Source organism: Microchirus variegatus (assembly GCF_963457635.1).
Source record: "Microchirus variegatus genome assembly, chromosome: 4".
Classification (NCBI taxonomy): Eukaryota; Metazoa; Chordata; class Actinopteri; order Pleuronectiformes; family Soleidae; genus Microchirus; species Microchirus variegatus.
The window spans coordinates 18871388-18894247 of record NC_139805.1 but is presented as its reverse complement, the minus strand read 5'-3'; the positions used below and the strand labels follow the sequence as shown (position 1 = coordinate 18894247).

Sequence of the window (22860 nt, the reverse complement as noted above, 5' to 3'; positions counted from 1 at the left end):
AAAGAAGCATTAATAATAGTGAATATTTATTTGGTATAAAATACTGAGTTTGTTTTACAAAATACAAAGACTTTGGCTCTTTTATTTGTGGCTTACACCTACATGAAGGATATTCACAGTTGAATGACACTAAACTCTTATTAAATACAATTTGCTTGTTCTCTCCATTAAGTAATTCAACAAATATATCTTTGGGAGAAAAAAACTGCTTCCACAAAATATGGTTTCATATAAAACAAAATATATTTTTATATATGTATATATTTCCATATATGGTTTGAAGGGATGTACTATGGCTAAGTTTAGATACAAAACCGAGCCTGCACTATCAAACCTCTTTCAGGGAAAATTTCACTCAAAGTGCTCCAATACCTCCTTCCGGTGACACTGATCATTAGTACCACAATACATTCAAAGATGTCACAGACTTTTTTTTTTTTTTGAAAATTAGATTGCTTTGCTCGTTTGGTTTAATTTCTTACATTAATTGCAGTGGTAATGTGTTCACTAAGGAGGTAGATCTGAAAATCTGACACATAATTATTTTTACCCCCCATTATTTGGGTGGTTTTTGTTAAAATGGTTCTCAGCAGGCTGTTCATTCATTTAAAATAGTTCTTTATAAAAACGGACATTTCAAGTATACTAAAGCCACAATCCAGGATTTTTGAGTATGTTAGTACTGAATATAGATGTTTAGTATAGAATAAGACCGATTGGCAACAATACTAGACAGACCAATTATTCCAGAGTACACAAATAATATATGCTGTAGGTGAATAAATGATTTGAAATCTAATGGAAATTGAGTCATGATTCAACAGCGCAAAGTGTAGCCAGTAGATAATATGACATAATGTTACAAGAGGTGAAGTTATACTCCAAATCCGGATTAGGCTTTTGAAAAAATAAAAACAAAAGTATGACTCACCATTTCTATGGAGAGTGATAGAAAATGAAATACACATATATATATGTTGTATATATTACACTATTAAACTACAAAAAATATGAACATTAATATTTTCTGAAAATAGGGAAAGCTTATTTTTTCTTCCTGTCTTGGGTACATCTTGGACAAAACCTGAAAGATTTGAGAGAGGAGGAAAAACAATGTTATGACACAGGACAACAATGTTTTATCTATGTTAAAAGGTAAAATGAGTACAATTAATTTAATTTGGCACAAAGTAGAGAAAAAAATATAATTTTTTACGTCACACATTGTACCTAAATGACAAGAAATTCACCTCAATTGCTTCATACAAACAACTCCAGGTTAACCTGCTGTGAACTTCTCAAAAAGCGGGTCTTACCATTTTCCTTTAGGTTTTGTGGTGAGATCAACACAAGCAAAGTGGAACCACTCAATTGGACACTGTAAATAAGAACAAAAAATGTTTTGAATCAAACAAAAAACAGACACGTTTGTGTACAACAGAGATGTGGAAAAAACATAAGAACCTACATCTGGGTTATCACATCCAATCATCTCTCCATATGAAACCTGGTGACAGAGGCAGTACGTTGGCTCATTGGGATCAACAGGCATGTCCAAAACATCTGAAGGCTGCATCGGCAGGAGAGCGTCATTCACTTCTGGGCTAAAAGTTCAACATAATACACAGAGCATGATTTGCGTTAAACACAATTCAAATAGGATTGAAATTAGAACTGAGCTACCTGAATAAACATACATACAGTGAGTCTGTGAATAACAGACTGAAATGATGAATGTATCATGTCAATTATCATGTCATGTACTTGGTGCTATTCAGCCAACACAGGGTCTCTGCAGGTTTCAACAAGTCAAATTTAAGACTTTTTAAGACCATAATGAATACAATTTAAAGGGACACTGTGTAGTATTTATGGGTTTATATAACCCAAAATCCACTTTTTTATACATATTATGTGCTCCTGCATTGTCTAGTCGCTGTATAATAGTTTTTGTTTCATTTTCGTAGTGTTTCAAAAAGTCATGTAAAATAACATGGTCGCAGGCCGCAGCGAGACGCCATGTTTCTACCGGAGCCTGTAAGGACAAACGCGAGAGAACAAATCAAGCGTCTCTTTACTTGGAGCGGAAGTCCCGGAAGAAAAATTTCAAAGCAAGACTGAAATTTACGCATGTTTTAAATAAAAGTAACGTTAATAGATTTTTAAGACCTTTCAAAATTGTATTTAAGACCTTTTATGAGGATTTTAGGAGAATTTAAGACATTTTAAGGCCTTAAATTCAAATTATTGGATTTAAGACTTTTTAAGACCCCGCGGATACCCTGCAACAGCACCGTGTTACCTGTTTTTAATTTTTTTCTTTTTGGGAGAATCTTCATCAGACGTTTTCCTTCCTCTTCCTCTGGATCCACGTTTCTCTCTCAGTCCACGCGGCTCATTCTCTATCAAAAAAGATTGACATGTTTCAATGTGTACCGATCGGCTTTGCAATGTCTTATGATTAAAGGCTTTTCTTATAGTAGCTCATCTTACTTTTGAGTGCTCTGCCTTCTGTACTTTCATAGCCGCTCCCTTCCAATTTCTCCTTTAGCTCATTCTCAAACCGTGCCAGATCTGCATCCAGTCTGCGGATATGTTTATCCACCTATGGTGAAAAAGAATTAATGTGGTAAAGAACCTTAATTATTTGTATGGCTTCATTAACAAAAGGAAAAACCTATACAATGCATATACAACACCAGTATGTCTGTTTTGGACTGACCATTTCGTATGTCTGCATTGCGAGCTGGACTTTATCATCGCTGAACTCTTTGCACTTGCTGTAGGCATTCTGGATCTTTTGCAGATGTTCCACTCTTTGTTGTGAGGCCAAGTTCTTCACATTTGCTATGTACTCATCTGCCAGTTTGTCGATCTCTCCTTTCTTTTCTGCACAACATGAATATTACAAGGATGGGAAACCAACATTGATGGGATGGAAAAATACTTGAAATGTATTTCAAAATGATACAACACAAGAATATATTAATTAAGGTCGCTTTAAAACCAGTACCTGAATCTATGTTGTCAGTTACTCTATATATTAGGTACACAAAAATTCAAAAACTAGTGAAATATGAAGGGGCTTGTTAAGATGACAATGAAGCCCTGCCTGTGTTTGCGCACACTGTTCTGACGTGTCAAATCAGGCAAAATAACTGATAACACCTAGACAGGTAATGCATGCAACTGATTCAAAAACTTGAATCATTACCTTCAGTCCTATTGTCCAGGTCCCGCATTAAAGTAAAATTCCTCTGTAGCTCACATGGTAGATTTTCAATACCTGAAAGATAAAGATAAAAAAAATAAGACATCCATTCAACTATTTTCTGTCCAAACAGTGAAGTGACATGGTGTATTACAACTTTTGCCGCTTGTTTTTATAAATATAGCTTGCCATAAACTTTGTTTAAGACAGTTTGATCCTGTGCTGCTCTGAAACACAGAGAAAAACGATGAATGACAAAACAAAACTAGGGCTGCAAGCAGCACTGAACCCTGGGCCCTCGCACTCCCATGCATGTCGGAGTGTGGAGTGACTGCAATGGCCAGTGCATGGCCCGAGAGAGAGGCAACCAATTACTTGTTACTTCAGACTATAGCATAGTAGAACAGAGACAGGGCAGAAGCCTGCTGCGTGCTATTCCTGCAAACATTTTTTGGCCACTGAAAACCATATACAGATCAAAAGAAGGTGAGCCTGCTGTATAGCTAGTGGGAACACACAATTAATCAATTAAAATAATCGGTTGATTTATTAATTTCCTGCTTTATCCTCCACATGGGGGTCGTGAAGGGCACAGGTCCCAATCCCAGCTGACAGTGTGAAAGGCAGGGTTCACCCTGGACAGGTCACCAGTCCAACACAGGGCCATATATAGAGATAAACAACCATCCATTCTCACAATCAATTTAGAGTGTCCAATTTGCTATTACTATTCCTCCGGCTAAATTCAATGGACTGCAATTTTCACAGGTGCAAACCAAGTTTGATGGGGTTTCAATAGTAAGGCTCTCGATGTGTATGAAACAGTCATAGCAGATGCACATTTCATTTAGCCTAATATTGACTGTTTTAATGATATGCTTGCAGTGAGTTTAAAGTGCATTTACTGAGCTGTGCAAAGTAACCCATAACGCACCATCACGTAAATATATAAAGCATTATATCAAAGACAAAAGGAGTCGTGGCTAGTGTTTGCACAAACTACAGGAATTAAATTATAGCCCCGTTTGTACCAGTGAGTGTCACTCAACATTACCGTCAGTGACGCACTTCACACCCCGCCCCGGCGCGTAAACGGTTACGGGTAAAGGAAACGCGGGTTATCAACAGGTTGCGAATGTATGATGTCTCTTCTCCTTCAGCAATTCAGACAAACAATTGTCAGAATATGGTTTCAAATAATTACATGATTTTACGAATCTACCCAACTAGCGATTAGCTAGCGCTGTAAGACACAACGCGGTTAAAAACCAACCATTAGCAAGCTAACAACAAGCGACACGTGTCGTCTTAGTTCTGTAATGGTGACATTTAATAGCCCCCGAGTGAATTACACATTTTAACTGAAGAGTTTGCCAATATTTGTCCCACTGAAAGATGTATTATGATATCAGTCTGGTAGCTAGCCAGCTAAAGTCAGTGACATGACAGCTACATGCTAACCCTCTGCGCTGCTACCTGTCAGTCGTCCAACCAGCAAAAAAAAGTCTCCGCCACAGTCAAACTAAACTAACATCATACACGAGTGACAAGTGGAATGTGTTGACATTAAGACGTTGTCTCAGCGGATACTTACTGTCAAGATAATGCTCTAAGTATATCGCAGTCGCCATTTCAAGTTGGCTGTTTAGCTTCTGCGTTGCTCTGGTTAGCACGCGAAGTGCTTGCTGCTCAGAGTTGGTGAGCTTGTTTTGTAACCCAGGATCGCCCGTCGGTCAGTGGGCTCGGCGATTCCGACACTCGATTCTGTGTCGCAGGCGTCCTCGGAAATAAAGCGAAGATTTACTACAGTAAATAGAGATAGTCCGTTTCCCTCCAGCTCACATGCACGAACTCAGAACACAACTCCCCTGCTCTGCTTTGAGGAGCGTGTGACTCGCATGCGCGAACAGCAGCGGCGTCCAGCTGTTATGCGAGTTTCATACATTAACATTCAAATAAAGTGTCAGATTAGTCAATTTGCTTGAGTAAATATTGTATTTTCAAATATGAGTTAATATGATTGAGTGCTTAGTCCAGCACCTTATAGTCACATCCCCACACTGTGCTCAGAAACACTTCGAAAATAATATCCACAACTACAAAAATGGCAGGGGAATTTCAACGTTTGTCTGTACAAACCACAGACCGCATATACATTAGCACCGATGAGCGGCTATTTCCACGTAGATTATCCCCCGTGTCAATGTGGGGCGATTGGGAGAGAGAAGCTGCAGCGAGCTCGCCCTGGTAGGCTGTGTTTGCTACTAGCACTTTCCATGATGGCCCTTCGCAGTCAGCTGAGCGTTACGTCAACAAGACAATCGCCCCTCCCTCCCCTGTATACAGAGATTGGACACTCGCGAAGATGCTCATCTGGCAGGACAAACGGAAACCATCGACGTGAAAATAACGGGCCGTGGCAACATTCTTATATTTATCCACTCTCATTCGGGTAATGAATCCGTTGCTGCGTCGAACGGCATATATCATACTTATTTTCTTTCGCACCAAAGCAAGCTTTGAAGGAGGGTTCTGTGGAATTGCAGTTCAGGTTTGTAGAACGTATCAAAGCGTCAGTGACTTTTCGATCCGAGGAGTGCATCCATCTGTTGTTGTCTTAAAGGAAGCTCTCGCGTTTTGTCTTAAAAACCTTCATATTAGCACGTAAGTAACGAAAAGTCACACTGTTTTGGACATACAACAGTTTTTCTTTGTTTTAAGCAATAGCGTCGACGTTATTTACATCGAACGAGTGAACGTGTTTGTTTTAAACAGCGCTAGCGTTTAATGCTATGTTTGCTATCAGACAAGATACACAAGCTACAGCTTCCAGTAAAATGTACTGGGTCAATATGTCGATACAACCTGTTATTCAACTCTTCCGCACCATTATAAATTGTATTTATAAGATGTAAGGTAACCATTTCCACCCTGGCAAACAGTTACGTAGAGTTAACACCAGTTAACTAAGCTAAGCTAAGCAACCAAAATAAAAGGAAAGTCATCCATTGTCAGTCATGTATTTTATACTAGCTTCTGCTAATGCTGTAATGCAGGGCTTTGAAAATGCAAAGTCATGGAAATATAGTCTTTGTTCTGGGAAAAATATAAATTAAAAGACATGACAATGCCTGAAGGAATAAGGTGTCTCGTTTTGTTATTGTTATTTGAATTGTATAAATGCGCTTATCTCGCTGTCTAAATGTTGGCCTAAATGGTAACCACATGTTATGTCAAGTGTTATTGAGCTCATTATGGTTATTTATAGTGATTTCTCGTTGGCAATGGGTACAATGTATTTTAAAATCAGTGTTATTTGTTTACTATAGAATAAACTAATTCGTCAACATATGCCTATGACAATGACAGTCTCAAGGTCTATGTGGCCACACCCTGGTCACCAGACCTTTAGTTTTTGCACATATAAGACAACAGATGATCTCATATACAGCATATATTCTATCTGTATAGGTGTTGTTTACAAGATGGCTATTGTGAAGAGTGGCTGGCTCCATCGACAAAGTGAGTGATGATGTAATCCATGTGGTAAAGATGGTGTGAATTGTGGTGTACAATCCAGTGAATCAGAATCACGTTTGCACTGAACTTGACTGTATCGATAATAATTAAAGGTACCATACTGCGTCGATGGAAAAGAAACTGGTTTGACCTGTGGGCCGATGGACGACTTGTTTTCTACAACGATCAACAATGCCGTGACATGGAGGACGACATTCACATGAGGGTGGACTGCATTAACATCCGCAACTCAGCTGCATGTCAAGGTGCTCCTCAGTTGCATGGTGATATTCTTGGCCGATTATCTACAGTATTGACCAACAACTGCTAATCCCTCTTCTATGTTTGTGTTGTTTTTCAGAACTGAACCCACCGGACGGGAAGATGCATGATGCCTTGCTTCAGATAGTGTGCAGAGATGGACGAGTCATCAGCCTGTGTGCAGACAGTGCAGATGATGCTCTGTAAGTCCCTGGATATATGTAGAGTCAGCATATCTTATTGATGAATTATTTTGGGCTCTCTCTGTTTGTTTCCATGTTGGTACTGTTGAATGTTTTAATTTTAGATATTCTGTATTGTTATTTTTAGCACAGGCATGGATTTATTTACAAGATGCTAACGGTTTCCACTTTTTGTTGCAGGGCCTGGACTATGGCACTTCAAGATGCCAGAATTAATTCTGTGAGTCTTTGACACATTTTAAATGACACCTTTTTAAAACAAAACATTCTGGGTGTGTTAAATTTTGATATTGTGTTCATATTTTTTTTTAAGGTGGTTACTGCTCCTCAGATCAGCCTTGCACAGGATGTAATGGCATCTGCTCCACCCCCTTACTCGGAATATGCACCCCCACCTCAGGTAAAAGACATAGACAATATACTTAAAAATTAGCATACAGGTTTGTTTTAAATAAGTCTAAATGCTTTCAATTAGCTATACACATTTGGGAAATTTTCCTTTTCACAGGAGTTGTAACTGAAAAATAAAGGCCTTTCAGTGCACTACAAATAATGATTGTGCTGTATGGATGCTGTGCACATCACAATTAATCACTGTATATACTCAAATATGCTACCATTTTACACAGTCCTTCATGGGAAAACACGGATAGAGTGAGTTATTTATAGATTTTACAAGTACAATGCCATGTGATCTACTGCCATCTACTGTTCTATTAATGGAATTGTTTAAAAATGTTGCAGAGTAGTATTTTGGAGTATTTCGCTAATGCTGACTTCCTACAAAGCATCAGGAGAGCCTTTTAATAATTGATTGTATTTCCTTTATTTTCCACCAGTCTTATGTCCCAGATCCATATGGAGACTACGCTGCCCCACCACCACATGCCACCCAGATCGTGTACTCTGCTGATGGGCAGCCCTACGCTGTTGCTTATCCTTATCAGTACCATGGTAAATATTCATTTGCATATGTGCAGAAGAAAGTCATAAAATACAATGTGATGTGTGCAAATATTTTGTCCCTTTGGTCTTCAGACTTTAAAATTCACTAGGTGTTTTTGTTTTTATACCTGTACATTGCTTTGTATTGTTTTTAGATATTTTTTGTATTACCTTTTATACCTTTTTTCAACTTTACTTGGCTCCATCATAGCCTTAGTAAAAAAAAGTTTGAGGTGAAATGCAATGGGATGGATTATGAAGCTGTTGTTATGTTATGATGTTATTCAGTGCTACACTGAATGAGGACTTGGTGAATGTGACTTGGACTAATGACATTAAAGCTCTGTTTTAATGGGTAAAGAGCACAGAAATCATAATATTTCTGTTTTTTTTCTTTCTAGGTGGGTACCCTGCTCGAGAAGTGAACCATGTTATTATTCAGGAGCGCCAGCGTGACGATGGAGGAGATGTAGCTCTGGGGATGCTTGCTGGAGCAGCGACTGGTTTGGCTATTGGCTCTCTCTTCACTGTCTTTTAATGTCTTGATCAATGTAACGTGTAGAAGCACACCGTCCCTCTGTCTGCACTGCTTTTGCCTTCTTCCTTGTGCCCTCACATGAGGTGGAGTGAAATCTGTATTTGGGCGACTTCTGTCGATGAAGCATGAATGTGATGGGCAGCCAAGCTACGCCCTAAGTATTCTATACATGGAGTATATTTACTGTCAGCACTTTCTCACATACCTTATGTGGCAGTTTCCCACAGTGTTGTTGCTGATTATGTTTGTATTTAACCAAAATGTTTCTTTGAATGTCAGGAAAACGGATACTCCTTTGATGTATACATCAGGTCCTCTCACCTGACGTCTTAGTCAGGTTCATTCACAGAGCACATTCGTCCTTTACATTTTTATATTTAGACAATTGTTGTTTTACATACCAGTTGTTTACTTTTGTTTGTGTATCTTATAGCACTGTAGTTGATGATAACACTAAGAAGACAAAGACCTGAGTGTACCCAAAGACTTACAGTATAAGACTGAGGCCAAGTCAAGACCAAGACCTTGATACAGCTGGTCAGTATGGTCAAAGGCATTATCTCAATTAAAAAAGTTCAAAGTGATAATTATCACAATAAAATGTCGGATATTTAAAATATTGTGTTTAGCCCTTGAGTGAATATTGAGAAAAAATTTGGTTTTAATAGACAACAAGCACTTATAAATGCAAAAGCAATATTGTGATGAATGTTATATCATGTTCATAGTACAAAAGTCTTTGGCTATGCCCATTAACTTGGAAGAAACTTGGTCTTGACTTTGTCTCACTTTACCTTGGTTTTGGTCTCAGTCTTGGTGTCGTTAGCATGGTCTTTGCTACAAAACTACTCCTGCCTTGCGTTTCCTCAGCTCCTCAGGTTATTTGTGGTGGTGGCAGTGGGCTGAAACGAGAGTTGTGTTCAGGGCAATAATCACGTTCACTGTAGAATGTCGAGGTACGCCATGTGACATGGATGTGCGATGTCATCACCACAGTTAAGTCTGTACGAGTTAACGCTGGCATTTACATGAAGTGCTTTGAAGTGAAAAAGGACGTCTCTCCTCTTGTGTTTCTTTGCATGCATTTATTATTATTTTTCTATTGTCATTTGTTGAATCGTACTTTGTTTTGTTTTTGTGTTTGACTGTTTTCATTTCAACACGCACAAAATTGAACCATGTGAATCTGTCCTTTGGGATTCAACTACATTTCAGTTTGAATTTTGACCCCAAAATGACTTGGATGTTTTCAATTCCATTATTCATTGATTATGAGTTTATTTATTTCTGCCACATGGAAAATGTTTTGGTTTTGTATTTCAAAAGTGACACTGCTTGTCTTTATTAATGAAATTTCTAAGAATATCAGTTTGTCAAGTATGAGCTTCAGCAAGCAGCGTGACACTGATGTCGTTTTCTATGTGTCTTAAATTGATGTGAAATAAATTATATTTCTCTTAACATGTGTACTAATAAAATTCTGATGTACCCCACGTTGAAAATATGACCCTTTTTTTTTAAAGAACATTTAAACAACAAAAGTGTGAATGACCACCATCAGCTTTATTTATATAACTAATAAGTAACCGCCACACACATACCAACACCAAAAGATGTGCCCGAATAAATAAAGGGTATATTAGAGAAGTACATTGGGAGGATTTATAAACAACTCAACACAAACCTAACCATTTAAGCCCCAACCAATAAAAGTGAGGAAAATGTGTATAGACACTGTAACTCAATGTAGCACACATCAAAAATGTATATGCTCTATATATGTACATACATATAAACATACATATATATATATATATATATATAGCTCTTGAAAGATTGTCTCCTGTACAATTCAGCAACTATGTCAATAACATTCAGAACTTAAGTGATTTTTTAACAGCATGTGTGTGATTGTAATAAAAAAAACAGTAAACGGTAACTGAAGTGAGTGCAGCCTTTAAAATCTTACAGTAAAAATTCCCATTTAAAAAAAAAAAAAAAAAAATCCAACTCTAAACTAACATGAATATGAATAGTTGGAGGTAAGTAGTGGTGCAAAGGTGCATTTGTCTTTTAATAAGATTTACTTTTAGTTGTGCAAATATAAAATCATTGAGTTAAACGATATGAAACCTTGCTAATGAGTAGATTGATATCAGTGCTGAAACAGTCGATTGAGTAGTTGTAGTTGCTTTTCTGTTTTCCGCGTCTTACTCTAATGTTCATTGTACCTCGGATACTTTTGAGAACCTGGTTAAGAACGTAAAGACTTAAGAGAACCAAGAATTTATTGTAGACTAGAAAATCCATAGCAAGTTCCAATCAATCAAAAGGAAAATAAATGCTAATGGTTGTGGGAACAGTGCTAGCCTTCTTGACCGAAATCTTCAGTGAACTTCTTCAGCTTCTCCAAGTCCTGCTCGTTCACGGTCGGCTTGGTGTTTGTGAGTGACCTCAGCATGTCGTCCTGTGCGGAGAGAACCGCACAAGTAAATAAAGTCACTGTCCTCTATTAGCGTTGCGTTTTCCACTATATAGTACCGCCTCGCCTCGCCTCGCCTCTACATGGTTTAGGTTGGTTTTCCATTACGATATAGTACCTCCTCAAAGTGGGCGGAGTCATCCCTGCACGGCTGCATGAAACTGCCGTGACTTCGACACACACACAAAACTAGTGAAAAATGACTTGTAAAGCAGTTTGAGCAGTTACTAAAAAAAGTATCAGGTATGGAAAAGCAAAATAACCATGCAGTGTCGAGGCGAGTCGAGTAGCCCTAGTGGATACACGCCATATGCAAATTTATTTTATTTTAAATTGTATGCACACATTTTCCTTCTTTTTCTTACCATGATTACAACTGGCTCAAGAAGCTTCTCCCCAGGTACGTCCATCCACTTCATCTCAATGGCGTTGGGATCTCCTGGTGAGCATGGAGTCAGGAGGTCCTCCACCATAACACTCGGATTGTTCCAAGATGATCCCCGAACCTAAATTAGTGTGTGTGGCAAAAATAGTTTATATGGAAAAGGAATTATAGTAGTTATTTTGTGTCCATGTGATGAATGTCATCTTTCTTTGAACTCCACTTTTAACCTCTACCAACTCCTGACTCTAACATCTTTTGGACGAGAGCTTCATGATGTTCACCAGCTGCTGCAGGTTGTGATTTTTTTTCCCCCTTATTCACCTTTTTGAAGTGCGTGGCTGACTGGACCTTACGAACAGGTTGCATGAGGGCGTCCCTGACAATGATGCTGACATCAGCCCCAGAGTAGCCACCTGTCTTTTTGCCCAGGGTGATGAAGTCTGCCTCTGTCAGGCTGTTGGGGGTGGACCCCAGGTGCAGCTTGAACATGAATGAGCGAGCGTGCTCCTCAGGCAAAGGGATGTAGATTCGCTTTTCAAACCTGAGACACAGAGAAAAGATCAGCCATGCAGAGGTATTTAATCTCTCAAATGAAGACTAAAAGCTTTTGAACTGCAGCCTTAGAGGTGATCTGGTAAGACCTATTTTTATACAACCTTCTTCTAATTGCAGAGTCCAATGTCCATGGTATATTTGTGGCTCCCAGGACCAGGATTCCCTCATTATTATTTCCAACACCTAAGAGGGGGAAAGGCCATTTTTTCTTCACTTATAATCAAAGTACAGCTTTTCAGTCGTGACCTCAGATTTTCATGTATTTCATCTTGCTCACCCTGCATCTGAACAAGGAACTCTGTCTTGATTCTGCGCGCCGCCTCACTCTCATTCTCACTCCTGGAGCCACAGAGGGAGTCGATCTCGTCGATGAAAATAATAGACGGTTTGTGTTCCCGAGCTAAAGAGAACAGGTTCTTCACCAGCCTAAAGAAAGACAGACCCTCGGTGTAAGTTTCTTGGATTCACATTACATTATCGTCATGTATAGAACCAGTGCCTCACTTTTCACTTTCCCCCAACCACTTAGACACAAGATCGGAGGATGAGATGGAAAAGAAGGTGGAGTTGTTGGCCTCTGTGGCTACTGCCTTTGCCAGGTAGGATTTTCCTGTTCCTGGAGGGCCGAAGAGAAGGATACCCCTCCAAGGAGTTCGCTTTCCTAAATAAAAAAAAGTTGCGATATTATTAAATACTCAAATACACAGAGGTTTGATGGTGAGGGTTTACAAACCTGTGAACAGATGAGGGAATTTGATGGGCAGGATGACAGCTTCCTTCAAGGCTTCTTTGGCCCCTTCAAGTCCGGCGACATCATCCCACTTGATGTTTGGCTTTTCCATGACAATGGCACCTATGAGTGAGGAGTTTGAATTTATAATGTTCAAAATCTAAGCTTCACAAGGAAACGCTCAAATCCAAAAGCCAAAAAAAAGTCAAATTACAATACTTGAAAAGAATAGTTTTCAGGACGGACAGAATGACAATGAGCATAACAGGGAGGACAATTACAAACATTGAGGAAGCTAATGGGCATGTTATTATTGAGCTATTGGAAATTAATACAACATTTATAAAAATCTAGTAACAAAAATATAGTAATATTCAACATTTTAGACCAATTTTATATCCCAGAGATTTCTGAGGAAAGGGAAACACTGGATCAACAACTAAATGTAGTGGAAATCTCAGAAGCCATAGGTGCATTGAAGGCAGCAAAAACAGCAGGGCGGGATGGTTTATTGACTTACGGAAACGTATAAATAATTTAAAGACAAACTGAAAGCCCCCCTCTATACAAGATGTACTCAGAATGCTCATTTGGCTGCATCTATAAGAGAGGCTTTGATTATCCTGCTTCCAAAACTAAGGCAGTCTAATACTAAATACGAGACTATGCGCCCTATAAGCTTAATAATCTTCAAATGTGTTTAGTTAGTACCATTGAGACTGAGTCGAACTGCTTTATCATTCTTCTAACTAATAACATATGGTGGTCCCTCACCTGAGAGCTGACTTTGGAGCTTCTTCTTTTCTTGGTCCTCCCCTTCATCACTTTCACTCCTGAAAAATAAAGACCCAACGTCATCATTTATTGACCTTTATTGAACACGAAGCCTAAAACACTTTCTTAGAGATCTTATAGTTTCTTAAACATTTTCTGACTGACTAGCTAGTGTACATTCTGTGGAGGGTTCATGGAAAAGAGTATGTTATGTGGAACAAATTATAGGGAAAGTTAAATAAAAAAAAAAAAATATATATATAAAGGAAATAACCTGAAGTATATCTCACCCTTTGTCGCCAGACTGATTCTCTTTGACAGGTTTGGCTGGTGTGTTCTCCTTCTTCTTCAGATATGTTTTCAGCTGCTCAGCTCTGTCCAGATACTCGGCACACTTCTCCCTGATGCTCACCTTTGCTCGTTCACTCGATGTCTCATCTGCAGCAACAACGCAGGCCTTGTATTAACTGTTATGTGCGATTGCGGAGGCATCACTCAGAATCTTTTTTTGCGTCGATCCTTACACCACTAACATTAAAGGCGGTGTATGTAAGAAATGTATTATAATAAGACCTAAAATGACACATGAGTAATACAGAAACATGCTGATGGTTCAGCCAGTATATTCACATTCAGGGTCTGCAGCGGAGATGAGCTTAAATATAAACAGCTGAAAAAGGAAGTGTAGATACTTTTCACCCGGAAATCAGCCGTCTTCAGTTTACACCTAACACATTCAATGTTTATAACTGTTGTGTTGTCCCCTCCTCTTATCATGTGATAAGTCTCCACTGCTGCTCTAAAGCAGACTAACTTTCACTTTTAGTCTCCGCAAACAGACAATGGGACAGTTACATATGTGCATGTGTATTTGCATGAACACAGTATAATGCTGGGGATTAGTGCAGTGTCTTATTTTTGTATTTTGTAAGATCTGGAAACCTACTTGAACCACTGTCATGCAATGTGTGTTATTAGTTGATTTCTTTTGTTTGTTTACAATTAGATGATTGATCTTCAGTATTAAGTATTTGTCTTTGTTATATTTTGTTAATCAAATTGGTTTTGTTCATCATAATTTCAAGTTTTCTTTAGTTAATATGATTGGTATTGACCACAGCTCACATGACTGGTAGGGGACCAGAATGCACCAGGACATTTAAGAAGACTTTTACTTAAGTAATATTATAAAAAATGACTTCAACTTCTACCAAAGTAATTTTCTGGTACTTTTACTCAAGTATACATTTAGGTAATTTATACAAAACTGCCAAAAACAACAATTATGTTCCTTTTGTCTGCATAAGACTTTGATTTTAATTTGATTTTAAATGACATTTTGAATTGGGATGGCAGTAACTGTTTTAAACACTAAAGGTCACTGTTGTACATATTTACGTTAAATAACAGAACAGAACTAAGGCAGACATGATGTTCAAAGCAGGTTACTTACACTTGACAGCATGAAGGAAGTACTGCAGTGCTTGCTGATAGCATCTGAGGGCCTCTTCATATTTTTTAGCTTTGTCCTCAGCTGCTGCTTTGTTGGCCAAATCGATGGCTTTCTGTGAACGAGACACATTTACACGTGTTACAAACTAATGATGTAAGGCTATGAAAATCAGTAATTGGTAAATATATAAAATACATTTCAAACATCCAACGTTTTAACTGGTAATGCTGAATAATTACTACTGATATATTGGTAATTTGTAATGTATAAAAACCATATATAGTCAGTTGTATTATTATTACTATATACATATATATATATATATATATATATATATATATATATATATATATATATATGTATATGTATATATATATATATATATATTTATATACACACATAATAATCACGTTTGTAATGCAGTTTAGTAGTTTTATCAGGATTTTTCACAATCTGGCAACCCAAACATTTATCTTGTCTTCCACTGATTCACACAGCATTAACAAATGATTAAATAACATTAATTAAAACGTGAGGTATACGTTTAAAACAACGACAGCTTCAGCTCATCACCAAGGTAATTACTTTTAACTTTATCAAGTTTGAATCGTTCAACAGTTTAGAAAAGTAACCAGTGCTAAAAGTTTGTTCGTCTTTTTTTTCCGGTGACAACGCAGAAAAGTTGTGTCACTCACCTGTAAATTACCGCCAGCCATTAGATGACGTACCGTCGGTCCAGATTTAACGTGTCCTTAAAATAAAAGTATGACCAAACCAACTCTCTCTGTCTGTTTACTTGTGTTTCATGTTTTACAAACAACGTCAAGCGGAAAGAATCTTTAAGACCTGTTTCTCTTCCGTATTACAACGTTGGCTGTCACTTCCGCATAGGTCACGTGACAATGTTATTGTCCTGTTGGACCCAAGTTGTATTCAGATATTTTAACAAAACAAATAAATGCATACAATAATACATATAATATGATCATAAATATTTTTATGATACAAAATTAATTAAAAAGTAAAAGGTGTTACTTATTATAACTAACTACTGCCTTGCTTTGATGCTTTAAAGCAATGAAGGCATCTATAACATCATGTAAGTGTGGTTGCCATGTTAAAGTAAACTCCGCAGTTGTTAATGAAAAATAAATGTGTGATTATTAAATTACGGCATCTCCACTGTTAATGTAAAAACAAGGTTTGTTTAAGGAGCTTTTGTTTGTGATTGTGGCCAAAAACACAAGGTAAAAAAGAAAAGATAAAACAACATTACATGAAGGAAAGTCTTTAGATAAAGACTTTATCAACACCACAGTTAACTTGTTTACATTCTCTTTGTATACCCTTGAGATAGCTATACATACATCCAGGTAGAAAAAGCAGTCCACAATTCAAAGCCGATTAAATATCTCTATATATCTTAAATATCTTTCTATTAAACATCTCATCATTTAGTAGTTGTATTTACAGCATGTACCCAAATAAACCCTCATTAAAACAAATGAATTCACACAGCCACTGTTGTGTTTATAACCAAATTTACACTTTATTACATTTATTAAAAAGGCAAATAAATAGTGTGCAAAAACTATCAAAAAATATTACAACACCTGGAGGAGGGAGGGGGGGGGATAAACAAAAATAAATGCAAAAATTATATAATACCAACATAAAGGAGACGATGCATGTGGCAGACGGATCCATTTTGGTTGCACATTACTTTGCTCAGAGTTTAGTCCGGGTTTATTCAACATGTGGCAGCAATCAAAAGCAAAGCACCATATACAGTACAGGTTGTATTTCAGACAGTTTGATACAGTTGTTGCATTATTTTCCCACTCACATGGACGTGGTGCAGGCGAGAAGGAAGGCCGGCGTCTGGATTGTCATCAGCTTTCTCTGTTTGAGATTTTTGGATGTAAAAGTTGAAGGATGCGATCGCTCTTTGTGAGATCTGCAGGGAGTTCATTATGCTGTAAAACACACACAAGAACACACAGAGCAGATGAGCCAAAGGTTTCCCGACGTTCTGCACGTTCACGTTCTCATCTCATCGTCTAAATCTCAAAGCCTTGCCTTATTTGGCAGCGTGGGGTCGGCGTTGGCCCCGAGCAGCAGCAGAACAGTCTGCAGATTTCCACCCATAACAGCGGCATGAAGGGCAGTGGAGCCATTCTGGAAACAACAACGTTAAACAGTATGGACTCGAAGCTAATGGCATGGTGCTGTATTCTCTGCTCAGAAATAAAAAACAATTTGAAAGATGCTCTTTTATCCTGTATCAAAGGAAAACATGACACTGTGGAAAATATTCACTTTTACATGGCGTGAGTAGAAAAGATGGGTGCTACTCATGTCTAACATATGCCTATACTGTACACTGAATATTAGGGATGTGTGATATTATACGGCAAGATATCTTTAAAATGCTTCAAAATGTATTATTGGATATCAGCAAACACGGCAAAATCCGCCAGCATTGGTATCGATTATCGGCCCAAGCACTCCCGATTTATCGGCATATCGGATATTGGCAAAAAGTTAAAGGTGAATTATGTAATAAATCTAAAGCAACTGGCCATAAAATCCTCCTAATATGTCACAGAGACTCAGGAATAATATTCATATAACAAACTGAACTCACCAACAACAACAGTACAGCCAAAATATTTGCATTAAAAGAAATATTTTGCAGACTGCAAATAATGTTTATGTTTTGAAATCATGTTTTGGCATGTGGCGCCACCTACAGCCGTCTACCAATCATTGCAGTCAGTAGAGTCTCAGCTGCTGAGCAACCGCGGGTTGCCAGTTACGTCAAAAAAAATAAATTAAAAGACCTCGCTATTTTGAATTTGAATGTAGTAACCGGTTTTTTTGGGCCACATTCTTACATATGGCGCCTTTAAATATCGTGCCTCTCTGCTGAATACCATTACCTGGTTCTACTGTATATGATGCAGATTGGACTTAATGAGAGACAACTGTTGGTAACCAGTGTCTTTCTGTTGTTAAAGCAACATTTGGACTTTAAACAACTATCAGTGACAGTGTCCTCTACCTTGAGACGTCCAAGTGAAGGAGAAAACTTGAGCAGCTCCTCGATGACACGGCTGTGTCCCTTTAAAGCTGCTTTGAATAATGCTGTTGATCCGTCCTAGAGAGAAAAAAAAAAAATAATGACTATAATTGTAGATAAATCACCACCCATGTTTGACATACTGGGTTGCTCGCCTTTATATAGCGTGGCCTTCATCCCCTTGTGAAAGAGTAAAATGTGTATTTATTGATTCTGGTGACTTACAAAGAGCAACAGTTTGTGCAGTGTGATAGAAATGTGATAGGATACGAAAGGCAATGTCCATGTAAGTGATGTTGAGGCACAGGAAATCCGAGATGCAGGTATTGAAGTCATAATGATTAAATGCTTGATTTAGGTCAGTGGTTAGTATTTGTGCCACACAGCAAGAAGGTCCTCAGTTTGGATCCCTGCATGGATTCATGCAGAATTGGGTTATGGGTATGCAGATGATGGATGCTTGATATAAAGCACAAAGTACATGCATCTGACGGGACGATTTTTGCATCATCTGACATTCTGAGTGTTGAAAAGTGAACGGTTAGATGCTTTTTTGTTATTTTACACGACAAGTACATTCAGTCAGTTTGGTACTACATGTAAGCTGCTGACTAGTGACTACTGTCAATCCTAAACGACCTACTTGTCTGTCAGCATCCCGATCTGCACCACGCAGGAGCAGCACCTTCACCACCTCACTGTGTCCCATCTGAGCTGCCATCCACAGGGGGGCAGTGCCATCCTGGACAACATGAAGACAACATGTGAAATATAAGAGACTATGGGCTTGTGTCCGCCCCTTAAAACCCATAACAGTTGAGGACATTACCTCCCTCACTTGGTTAACCCTGGCACCAGATGCAAGCAGCTGACGAATCACAGTCACGTGACCCTCTTGAGCAGCGAGGAACAGAGGCGTGGCACCATCCTGAAACATAAAAGGACCATCTCGTAGACGAGGCCAGGTTTGTCTCTTGTACTCGCCTGACAGAGAACATGGCTGCCGAGCGAAAGTGTATTTACACCAAATATATTACTATAATTTCATGAATACAAGCTTGGGCTGTTTGGTAGTTTTCCACATCCTGATCCTGACGAATGTCAGTCAGGTCTGACTCAGCGGTCTGCAGAAACCTGAGCAACCAGATTCCTGCTGCTGGGACAATGCGAGGCCACGTCTGACAGTGAGAGGAGACAAAGAGACATTGAGACATACACCTACTTACATTCAGCTGCTCATGAATGTTGGCTCCGTTCTTCAGTAAAATATCCACCACCTTGGAGTGCCCGTACTGTGCGGCGGCGGTGAGAGCCGTGCCACCATCCTGCCACAAAACAACGACAAAAAAAAATTAATAATAACGAGACAATTGAACCAAAAACACAGATCATCAGTCCTGTGAGCTACAGGAAGAAAATATCCAAGGCCTTCAGAGAGAAGCCTGAGGAGGAGGCTCTTCTGTTCTATGCATCACGTTTGTTTCCTTATCTCTTCATGACACACTGTGAATCACAGTCTGAGATGATGAGATAGCATCGGCCCACTCTCTATCACAGCCAACACTAACAGTGTGTCAATGTATTCTGTGGCATACCTTTGTCTGGAATTCAGTGGAGGCACCGAATTCAAAGAGGAGCTTCACAATCTCATGGTAGCCCTGCTGGGAGGCGAAGAACAGGGCAGTAGAACCTGTCTGGAGAGGACCACATGAGAAGACACTGCTGTTGTAATATCACTTGACATTCACTCACAGTTTAATTTTTTTTTTTTTTTTCATGGAATTGAAATATGGTACTGAATAGATATGATCAAATCCAGGCCCTGGTTTGGAGTCTGCTCGAACTTCCAGGCAGTCTGAAGGTTTTCTTTGATTAGATTAGATTAGATTGGACTTTATTGATCACACATCCAGAAACTATAAGCTATACATACGATAAAGTAAGAATATGAAAATAAAAAATTGGAAATAGATCAATCAACAAAACATATTTACATCATGAAGAATATACATCTTTCAGTGTGAAAAGTGGCGTAAAAAAGTGCAGATATACACTTTTTATATGGATAATGTGAGGGAAAAAAGTCAAGGAATAACAGGAAGACTGAAAATGCACAATGCACACATGCACAAGAGACGGATTTGTTCAGTCGGTACAAAGTGTTAAAAACAATTATTAACAGCTCCTCAGGGCAGGATCATACAACAGAGCTTAACTTAGCTTAACACACAGACAGGAAAAAGGTCTGAAGCCAAAAAAACAAAAAAAACATCCACGTATCAGCTCCTCTAAAGCTCACACAGCAGCACGTCATATCTCATTTATCTAATCTCTAAAAATCACAGTCTAAAAACGTGTCAGGATGTGATTTTGTGCAGGGATTATGTGCATCGTGTCTATTTCTCAGTGAGGAGCAGTGACTTCAGATCATTATCTGGCAACTTTTTATTCATTCTACATTCACTGTGACCCTAAACCCTTATTAATTATTATCATTATTTTCTTTCTGTAGGGTTATTTTCCCATCACATAATTTAAAACAATGCAATTCACTTATTGCCCAGGCTGCTTAAAATGTATATATAATGTTTATCTTGCATTGGAGCAGAGGAGTTCATATTTTGATGGTATTTTATGTGGTAATCCTCCATATTTTCTTTTTTAAGCTAGATTGCAAATCACAAACCCAATATACTGTATGTGTATACACACAAATCCTTAAGTTGTAGCATATGCCTAGTATGTTTACATCAATGTGCAATATTTAGCAACTTTGTAACGTGTACTCTTATCGAGCACCTCATACTTCTACATATGTTTTATCTCACTGAAGCACTAAATCCTGTTGCCACGTTGGTAAAAGTGCTGAACAAGGTGAACTCTGTAATCGCATTATTTTTCAAACAATTACAACAAAGCTCTTTCACTGCCGTCATCTTACCTCCCTCTGGTAGTTGATGTCAGCTCCTTGCATAATGAGCTCTCGGACACACTCATAATGGCCGCTGTATGACGCCACCATCAGCGCCGTAGTCCCATACTGAAAAGAAACGCGTCAACATTAGACGTCATTTGTGATGAGAGCTGCTCTACACGTGCGGATGAAGATATAAAATCAATGCAAATGTTCCAAATGAACACATGAACTGCCCACCTTTTATCGTAGAGGGGGAAAAAAAAACACTTATGGACGTGAAATTGTGATGCACACACTCAACAAAACCAGTTTCCATGTCTTCAGAGGACATTACATTGACTTACATTCATTTCCATTAACCTTAAACTCATCCTAACCATGCAACATGTCTTCACCTTCAAATGTCATCATTTATGTCCAGGGGACTTGTGTAAACAGATTTAGGTCCCCACGACATGGGTAAATACCCGGAATTAGGGCTGAACAATTCATGGAATTTTAAATTGAAATTGCAATACGGCCTACTGCAATTTTGTTCAAGACAAAATATGTCAAAATATAATTTTAGATTAATCATTTTCTTGATCTATACACATCATATTAGTAAATCACTGTTTTTTTTCGAATGGAAATGAGAATCATGATGTTAAGATTTCCATTCCCTCTGATATCACAATCCCTGTCAAAATAATCGCAAATTTGATAATTCAAAATCGTTCAGACCTACTTGAAACACACACACAAACTAGTTTTTATATCTTAGTGAGGACATATCATATCCCCTTACCCCAACCTTAACCATCACAACTAAGTGACTCACCCAAACAACTTACCTTAACCCAACCTAATGCTAAAACCAGATCTTGAAAAACCCTGAAAAGGCCTTATTGTCCACACAAAGATAGGTTTGTACATGATTACACTCACAAAGACATAAATATAGAGTATATACATGCAAACACCCACACCAAACCTCTGTCTCCCTACCACGGGTGAGTTTATGGTTAAAACGTGCAGCTGAGCAGAGCCAGGACATGCAGCGTTCCTACACTGTCTCTGCAGTCTGCGTCCACGCGGCCGCTGTTGAGCAGCAGCTGAAGAAGAGCCAAGTTCCCTTTCCGCGCCGCCCAAAACACAGCATTAGCCAGGGGTGTTTCCTTCTGGAGAGTGAATACACAAAACAAACACTGACCTCAAACCACTATTACTGTATTACACTGTCCACAGTCTGACAATAGAGCACAGAGAATAAATTAAAAAAAACACACAAGTGCATGGGTTTAAAGTGTGTGTGGTTATGAATGAGAGGCAGATCATTAAAGCGTCTGCTGACAAACATCCACAACCAATACTTACCAGACCATGACCTCAACACACCACAGGCACAAAATTCAGATTTTTGACTGGTAATCAGTTCTAGAGAAATGCACATCAGTGATTTAACCCCTGACCCTATCCATGTGGAGGTCACCATTTTGGCCCGCCATGTTTTTACAGTACAATGTTAAGCCCACAATGGAAAAAAAGTCTGCGAACTAAAGGCGACACAAGTTCTCCAACACACCTAGAAGGAATAAGGTAAGGGATAGTCAGCTGCAACAAGCAACTTCACCTATAAATGTCGCAAAATCTGACACACTGTATCTTTAACCACTTTAAAACTGTCCAGAATGCTTCTCTGGATATTTAAACCCCCCCCCCCCCCCCCAAAGAGTGAATGAGGGAGTGATAAGGACAGTTATGATATTAAACTTAAATCTAAATGAAAACCTCAAGGTCTTAATGCTCAAAAAGTACCACAATGT

At 38.5% G+C, this 22860-nt stretch overlaps 4 protein-coding genes across 6 annotated transcripts; 1 reads left to right on the top strand and 3 right to left on the bottom strand.

The window, feature by feature from the left end:
- Nucleotides 1-41: 41 nt before the first annotated feature.
- Nucleotides 42-5069, bottom strand: ing5a (inhibitor of growth family, member 5a). The gene is made up of 8 exons (XM_083888441.1): nucleotides 4806-5069; nucleotides 3215-3286; nucleotides 2723-2889; nucleotides 2494-2605; nucleotides 2303-2402; nucleotides 1469-1604; nucleotides 1317-1378; nucleotides 42-1084 (listed from the first exon to the last, which is right to left on the bottom strand). The coding sequence occupies exons 1-8, from the start codon at nucleotides 4840-4842 to the stop codon at nucleotides 1045-1047; spliced, it is 726 nt and encodes a 241-aa protein (XP_083744567.1). The 5' UTR covers nucleotides 4843-5069; the 3' UTR covers nucleotides 42-1044.
- A 537-nt stretch (nucleotides 5070-5606) lies between these two features.
- plekhb2 (pleckstrin homology domain containing, family B (evectins) member 2) lies at nucleotides 5607-10163 on the top strand. 3 transcript variants are annotated; one of them, XM_083887480.1, is made up of 8 exons: nucleotides 5607-5663; nucleotides 6683-6733; nucleotides 6844-6996; nucleotides 7092-7194; nucleotides 7375-7414; nucleotides 7508-7594; nucleotides 8034-8148; nucleotides 8541-10163. In XM_083887480.1, the coding sequence occupies exons 2-8, from the start codon at nucleotides 6697-6699 to the stop codon at nucleotides 8675-8677; spliced, it is 672 nt and encodes a 223-aa protein (XP_083743606.1). In that variant the 5' UTR covers nucleotides 5607-5663; nucleotides 6683-6696; the 3' UTR covers nucleotides 8678-10163. The 3 variants fall into 3 exon arrangements, with proteins under 3 accessions (XP_083743606.1, XP_083743605.1, XP_083743604.1); XM_083887479.1 differs by having other exon boundaries at nucleotides 5656-5762; XM_083887478.1 differs by lacking the exon at nucleotides 5607-5663 and adding an exon at nucleotides 5800-5875.
- A 588-nt stretch (nucleotides 10164-10751) lies between these two features.
- Nucleotides 10752-15884, bottom strand: LOC310925632 (vacuolar protein sorting-associated protein 4B-like). The gene is made up of 11 exons (XM_083887619.1): nucleotides 15752-15884; nucleotides 15057-15168; nucleotides 13894-14041; nucleotides 13604-13662; nucleotides 12833-12952; nucleotides 12604-12760; nucleotides 12377-12525; nucleotides 12201-12282; nucleotides 11866-12085; nucleotides 11525-11665; nucleotides 10752-11144 (listed from the first exon to the last, which is right to left on the bottom strand). Exons 1-11 carry the CDS (start codon nucleotides 15770-15772, stop codon nucleotides 11043-11045), a joined length of 1311 nt encoding a protein of 436 aa, XP_083743745.1. The 5' UTR covers nucleotides 15773-15884; the 3' UTR covers nucleotides 10752-11042.
- A 1064-nt stretch (nucleotides 15885-16948) lies between these two features.
- Nucleotides 16949-22542, bottom strand: ankrd29 (ankyrin repeat domain 29; the record flags this gene model as incomplete). The annotated part of the gene is made up of 10 exons (XM_083888207.1): nucleotides 16949-17032; nucleotides 17136-17234; nucleotides 18121-18216; nucleotides 18782-18880; nucleotides 18968-19066; nucleotides 19365-19463; nucleotides 19734-19832; nucleotides 21080-21178; nucleotides 22105-22215; nucleotides 22507-22542. The coding sequence occupies 10 exons, from the start codon at nucleotides 22540-22542 to the stop codon at nucleotides 16949-16951; spliced, it is 921 nt and encodes a 306-aa protein (XP_083744333.1).
- Between the last annotated feature and the right edge of the window lie 318 nt (nucleotides 22543-22860).

Excerpts from the sequence above, each read along its gene's own strand:
- ing5a (XM_083888441.1), bottom strand. The coding sequence starts at position 4,842 with ATGGCGACTGCGATATACTTAGAGCATTATCTTGACA. Across the intron at positions 3,287-4,805 it reads CTTAGAGCATTATCTTGACA|GTATTGAAAATCTACCATGT; the intron begins GTAAGTATCCGC and ends TTTATCTTTCAG. Across the intron at positions 1,085-1,316 it reads ACAAAACCTAAAGGAAAATG|GTTTTGTCCAAGATGTACCC; the intron begins GTAAGACCCGCT and ends CAAATCTTTCAG.
- plekhb2 (XM_083887480.1), top strand. The coding sequence starts at position 6,697 with ATGGCTATTGTGAAGAGTGGCTGGCTCCATCGACAAA. Across the intron at positions 6,997-7,091 it reads CAACTCAGCTGCATGTCAAG|AACTGAACCCACCGGACGGG; the intron begins GTGCTCCTCAGT and ends GTTGTTTTTCAG. Across the intron at positions 7,415-7,507 it reads AAGATGCCAGAATTAATTCT|GTGGTTACTGCTCCTCAGAT; the intron begins GTGAGTCTTTGA and ends TTTTTTTTTAAG.
- LOC310925632 (XM_083887619.1), bottom strand. The coding sequence starts at position 15,772 with ATGGCTGGCGGTAATTTACAG. Across the intron at positions 12,526-12,603 it reads TGGTTGGGGGAAAGTGAAAA|GCTGGTGAAGAACCTGTTCT; the intron begins GTGAGGCACTGG and ends GTCTTTCTTTAG. Across the intron at positions 12,086-12,200 it reads GACTCTGCAATTAGAAGAAG|GTTTGAAAAGCGAATCTACA; the intron begins GTTGTATAAAAA and ends TCTGTGTCTCAG.